At 44.1% G+C, this 6,706-nt stretch overlaps 1 protein-coding gene across 1 annotated transcript in view; it reads left to right on the plus strand.

Moving 5' to 3' along the window:
• LOC101642691 (E3 ubiquitin-protein ligase RNF213-like) overlaps window positions 1-6,706 on the plus strand; it is a 128,770-nt gene that overhangs the window by 62,524 nt on the left and 59,540 nt on the right. The window contains exons 28-31 of the mRNA XM_045299521.1: window positions 3,772-3,890; window positions 4,638-4,757; window positions 5,250-5,398; window positions 6,102-6,248. Of these exons, the coding sequence (XP_045155456.1) occupies window positions 3,772-3,890; window positions 4,638-4,757; window positions 5,250-5,398; window positions 6,102-6,248 (535 nt within the window). The remainder of the gene's footprint in view (window positions 1-3,771; window positions 3,891-4,637; window positions 4,758-5,249; window positions 5,399-6,101; window positions 6,249-6,706) is intronic.

The following is a 6,706-nucleotide window of genomic DNA, read 5'->3' on the forward strand; positions in this document are numbered from 1 at the left end:
CTTTTAAGACCCCAGACGCTATATCTTTTGATAGCCGGGCACCATCAGCTTTCTTCACCACATTTGCTTATTCACCCGCTTTGTCTTCAGCGGATCTTTTCTTTCTTTCTCTTTTTAATGACTTTTTGCTTTCCTCATGCATGATGTTCTTGATATTACCCACGGCTCACCATGTCTCATGCCATTAATGTTCAATGAGTCAAATCTATTCTTCATTAGTTCTCGAACTTCAGGTGGAATATATGCAAAGTCATCTTTTTACTTTTATGGATGTTTTCACTTTTTTCAAGTTCAACCTGGACTTTCATATGAGCAATTGATAGTCTGGTCCAGTCAGTAATGTGTCTTTGCTTTGCCTGTTGAGATCGGGCTTTTCCATGATTTCTTCCCATGATGTAATCAGTTTGATTTCTGTGCAATGCATCTGGAGAAGGTCATGTGTATAGTAGTCACCATTTATGTTGTTGGAAAAAGTAGCTGCGATGAAAAAGTGGTTGATCTTGTAAAATTGTATGATGTGATCTCTAGTTTCGTTTCTAATACCAAGGCCATATTTTCTAACTACCATTCCTTTTATTTGTTTCCAACTTTTGTGTTTCATGTGCCAACTAGTATCAATGCATCTTTTTTCTTTTAATAGTTTTTAAATATAATTATCGTATCCTACAGTTCAGTAGTTCAATCACATTAAGAAGGGTTGTGCTTTCTTCACCACAATCCACTTGGAACATTTTCTTCCTTCTTGTACTCATTGCTGTTGACTCCCTATTTTTGCCCCACCTCCTCTTCTGTGCCTCCGGGTAATTTTTAATCCAATTGCAGTCTTCCCAAGACAGAAAAAAACACCCCTAGACAGAAAAAAACACACAAAACAAAGACAAAAACCAAAAGAGGACTACAGCAATGACCAAATAAAACAGAAAAACCTCAATCTTCTTGATATGATTGAACTACTGAATTGGGTGATATGTGACTTAAATGCCAATAAAATTGGTTTTTAAGTGGGTGAAAGGAGACATAGGTCAGTGTAAGACATGAAAAAATAATAATAATTTATAAATTATCAAGGGTTCATGAGGGAGGGAGGGCGGGTGGAGGAGGGAGGGGGAAAATGAGAAGCTGATAGGGCTCAAGTAAAAACAAAATGTTTTGAAAATGATGATAGCAACAAATGTACAAATGTGCTTGACACAATAGATTGTGATAAGAGTTGTACAAGCCCCCAATGAAATGATTTTTAAAAAATAAATAAAAGAATAATTCTATCTGAAAAAATGTTTTTTTTTTAAAGAAAAACCTCAATAGAAAAGAAAGCAGAGTGGGTTGGAAAGGGGGAACCGATTACAAGGATCTACATATAACCTCCTCCCTGGAGGACAGACAACAGAAAAGTGGGTGAAGAGAGACGTCAGACAGTGCAAGATATGACAAAATAATAATTTATAAATTATCAAAGGTTCATGAGGGAGGGGGGAGAGGGGAGGGAAGGGAAAAATGAGGAGCTGATGCCAGGGGGTTAAGTGGAGAGCAAATGTTTTGAAAATGATGAGGGCAATGAATGTACAAATGTGCTTTATACAACTGATGTATGTATGGATTGTGATAAGAGTTGTATAAGCCCCCAATAAATTGATTTTTTAAAGGCAGAAAATAATATTTTTTAAAAACAGAATAAATTTTAAAATAGTTTTTTTAAAAAAAGAGGTCTAATAAGGTGTTGCAAGCCAGCCTGACAACAGTTGCTAAAATGTACTTCACAATGTTCTTTGTCTGATATTAAGGCTATTTACATTCCTAGACTCTGGTTAGTAGGGATTCAGCAAAGATTCAATCAGTACAGGGACCCTGCAAGTAGATTTGGGGCTTCCACTATTATCCATAATGTTCTGAAAACTGAGTATTTAGAAGTGAGACTTTGGTATCATCCCCACCTCAAGATTTGGATTTTATTCTTTGTAATGCCTGAATCACACAGGCTGGTATGCTTCTTCTATGTGGACTTAGTTGATTCCTCACTTAAACGGCTATCAAGACATATTGATAGCATTTCAGTCTAAAGAAGTTGGTAACATTTTTAAGTTTCTTAACCACCAACTTTAATGATTGGTACATAAATTTCAATAATAGGTGTATTGACTGAACTTTCTTTTAGGGTTATAGATTATCCTGTCAGACAGTATTGTCCTTCAAGATCGACCTTTAAATGTCTTTTTTGACAATGAAAGCATCACTCTTCCTCTTGAGTTTATCATTCGTGGCTTAGTAAACCCTATGCCTGTCAGATTCAAAATGGCCAGTACCACTTGAGCTCATTAATACCTTAGGTTATTGATCTTTATGCCTTCCATTTTATTTTATTTCCAATTTTCTTACCATTCATGCTGCATGTATTCTACATTCCTATTAGTAATGGGTGTTTGGAGCTATTCAGTCTTGTTTTGAGCTGTGACACATGAGTAATGAAGGTCTTCCAAGCTTTACTCCACCCATGCCACGCTTCTTGATTCCGTCTTAAGGCAGCTCTTCCGCTGTCATATTGGAGTGCTCTGCAGTCTGAGGCGCTCCGCCTTCAGCGCTATATCTGACCATGCTCTTCTGCTGTCCACAAGGTTTGCAGTGGCTAATCCCTTAGAAGGGAACAGCCCATTTATTCCTTCTTCCAGTCTGATCTTAGTGTAGAAGCTCTGCTGAAACCTGTTCACCTTCAGTGACCCTCCTGGTATTTTGAGATACCAGTGACAGCTTTCAGGATCACAGCAACACATAAGCCACCACAGTATGGCACTGAGAGACAAGGAGATTACTTTGAGAACTACGGTGCACCTAACCCACGCAATAGTATTTTCAATCACCCTATATGCAAGTAGAAGTTGGACACTGAATAAGAGCAACCAAAGAATCATTGATGTATTTGAATTATGGTGCTGGTAAAGAATAGTGAAAATACCATGGACTGCCCAAATAACAGACAAATCTGTCTTGGAAGAAGTAGGGCCAGAATGCTCCTTAGAGGCAATGATGGTGTCTTGTGTACTTTGGACCTGCTGTCAGGAGATACAGACCCTGGAGAGGGTATCATGTTTGGTAAAATAGCAGGTCATGAAAAAGAAGAAGGTCCTCCATAAGATGGACTGACGCAGTGGCTGCAACGATGGGCTCACACATGTGAGGGTGGCAGGATTGGACAGTGTTTCATTCTGTCGTATATAGGACTGCTATTAGTAGGTATTCACTCAAAAACACCTAACAAGAACAACAAAAGAAAACCCAGTGGTTCCTTATCTCTGAGATAAAGTAATTTCTGTACCTCTTCAAGCATTGGAAACCCTATTTCAGGACTGATTAGATCCCAGTGGGTAGCACTGGGATCTGGGTGGCATGAGGAAATCGTATTGCCCATACAATCTCATTCCTGAAACGGAAAGCTCAGCTAGGCCTCCACTTAGTGGCATCAGGGCAAGTCTGCCAAAGATGGGGTGGCAGTGTCTCTAGTTGATAAATGAATGCCCCTTCAGAGCACTGGGGCAAAGACAGTGAACTGACTGGATGAGCACTTAGGTTCATTCTGGAAGAACAGAAGATTGAGGGAGATTGAAAATTTATTCAAAGTTAAAAATAAAACAGCCCCCCCCCACCCCCACCCCCCGCCCCAGCTCGGAAGAAACCAAATGTCAGAATGTGATATGATATTGAACATACTAACTACTGGGATACCCTTCAGACATTTAATAATGTTGATGTTGTTTGTTTGTTTGTTTGATCTTTTAATAGGTATTCTGTCATCAATGAGATCAACAAGATTCAGGAAAAGAAGAGCAGTATCCTGGTCTATTTCATCACAAAGCTGTCCCGGATGGGGAGTAGAACATTTTATGTGGGATTCCAGGGAGGTAAGACCAAAGTATTAGTAAATACATTTCATTAAGGTTTTAAAAAAATTATTTCTAAGTTGAATAATTAATTGAATAAATTGAATAAATAAATAATTTAAAAAATTATTTCTATTTCTAATGCTGTACAAGTGTAAGAATCGAATATTAACCTCAAGAATCTCTTTAGATGCAGGTAGATTTCCTACCAATAATTACTCGCACACACAAAAACCACCTTGATCACTGGACTTGATGGTATTACACTCAGAATTCCCTTTAGTTTGCTGCTACATAAACACTGGATGGTTCTCTCATTTCCTCACATTTTCAATATATGAGTGATTCAGGAAAGATATTCCTACTAGTACTGCTTTGAATGCACTGATTTGTTAGTTTGTTTTTCATTTTACTGAGGACAGGGAGAAATGCTATCTGAAAACCTTCCACTTTAATTGAGGAGTGGGCCATCCACTATTTATCCCATAAGAAAATTGGCATCCAGAAGCAGGAGCATAGCAGTTTACTGTAATAATTATATAAAAATAGTAATGGGGGTGGGGGCAAACCTTTGCAGGGTCTCCCTCCCGTATTATTACACACTGGCAGACACATGAGAGCATCACATACTTACGCCGACTCCCATGGCCCGGCATGCCCAGGGGGGTTCCATGTGCGCACGTTCAGGGGTTTCCATGGAGGACAGGTGCCCCTCCCTCACAGCAGAGTATTGAAGCGACAAGAGGGCCCCGGCTTTCTCTCTGGCAGGGCTGTGGCAGTGCCTGCACATCGACGACCTCCACAGGTCAGCAACCATGGTTTCCGAAGTGACCGAGCTGCAGCATGTCTCCATCAGCCAGCTCTTCGCTCCACAGAACAGGCCTGAGGGTGAGTGCTGAGCGGAGGTTCTGGGGACCCAGGATAGTGGATGGGGCCCGACAGGTAGTGCTGTGGGGGCAGCTGTGCACCGTGGGTGCTGGCCACCCAGCCTCAGTACCCTCTGGCTCCCAGCACTTGCCCTGCAGCAGCAGCTCAGACCTTTGCTGAGCTGACCTATCTGATCGGGGAGTGACCACAGCACCCTGACCTGCTCCCCAAGGCTGGCAGAGGGGGCTGTCACTGGCCTCGGAGATCTTTGGGGAGAGCCCCTCTGGAAGGTGTCTGTTTGTCTTGGCTCCTCTGACAGAGCCCTGGGAGGCGGAAGGGGGGAGCCACCCTGAGTGGGTGAACTCAACTTGTGTCCTGTCTGTATGGCAAACATCGCCTCATCTGGGGGCCACTCTGGCCAGCCTGGGCATGTGCTAAGCACGTGTCCTCACAGGAAGTGCTGCTGAGGTCCCTGTGTGCATCGTAGGCTGATTGGCTCTGCTTCCATTGCAGTGGAGATGGGACACGGGACAGGGGACCATGAGGAGGAGGAGGCGATGGAGACAGAGCTGAAAGGACCTGGGGACACAGCAGAGCTGGGAATGGACACGGACAGCTCTGCCGAGGTGGAGGGGGCAGCCTCTGGGCCCAGAAGCACTGAGGTAAGCACCAGCCCTCCAGGGCCCCCTGGGCCATGCTGGGGCCCTCCTTTCCCCCTCTACTCCAGATAGTGGGAGTCCGTGGAGGATGCCAAATGGTTATGGGGGTGTGGCTACTAACTGAAAGGCTGGGCTTTCGAGTCCATGCAGAGCAGCCTCAGAAGAAGCCGTGGGATCAACTTCTGAAACCCAGCCATTGAAAGCCCTGTGGAGCCGTTCTATCTTGTTACACACGGGGCATGCGGACTAAGAGCTGACTCATGACGACTGGTGCTGGCAGCGTTGCTGTTTCAAGCGCTGTCAGGTCCACTCTGACTCACAGGACAGGGTAGAACTGCCCCCCAGGCTTTCTTGCTGAGGCTAAAATCTTCTCAGGGGCAGATCGCCAGGTCTCTTCTCCTAAGGAGCAGCTGGTGGTCACGGGCCATTGCGCGCACGGTTTGCAGCTAGTGCTGAGCCCTGGAGCCTCCAGGGCTCCCTTGGTGCTGGAGTCAACTGTAGGTGAAATCCTGGCCCTCAGAGTTTCCTGAGGTCTCCCTGTTAACTGTGCTCTGTTCTGACCAAGTCCCTGATGAGCAGGGGACGTGGGCGGACTCTCAGGAGCAGCTGGTCGGTCACCAGCGTCATCTCTACATGGAAAATCACCTCTGCTTCCTGCATGTCGACCCTGAGATGCCATCTCACGGCATTGTACTGACGGCTGCAGGTCCTGGACACTAGCAGACTCCTGAGCAGCTGCGTGCAGAGTGCTGTGGGGATGCTCAGAGACCACAACGAGCGCTTTCCACGCAACACGAGGAGAGTAGCGATCCTTCTCGGCCTCTTGAATGAAGAAGATGGATTCAGAGGTATGGTCCTCACCCCTCTTCCTGCCTCTATCCTGAGTTGATGCTTCTGTTTTTATTTTGATTTTATCTTATTTGTGAGTGGGGTGGTGTTTTGTAGAGTAAATGTGTTTTCCTTTAAAAATTCTTACTTCCTTTGTCTCATGTCATTGACTACCATCTCCACAAAGTGGCATCATCTACCCCAATTCCTTCTCTGCTTCCTGTTCCTGTTCCTCCTCCTGTGCTAACCCTTCCTGCTTTCTGAATGGTGTCCTTGGGAAAACAATGCCCATTTAGTCTCCAATAGCCGATGATTCTAAAGCATGCACCTATTGTTTACTTTACAGACCTGTTTATTGTTTGGCTGAACATTGAACCACAGGGGTGAGTTCAATCCCAGACATAAAACGCTACAAAGGGCCAGTCTCGGAGGTTTCACCAGTTTCCATCACCAGCAAGCATGGTCTTTTTCTTTTTCTTTTTT

The sequence above is a fragment of the Echinops telfairi genome, unplaced genomic scaffold, assembly GCF_000313985.2.
Source record: "Echinops telfairi isolate 266 unplaced genomic scaffold, ASM31398v2 ScPeMD7_7458;HRSCAF=8496, whole genome shotgun sequence".
NCBI classification, from domain to species: Eukaryota; Metazoa; Chordata; class Mammalia; order Afrosoricida; family Tenrecidae; genus Echinops; species Echinops telfairi.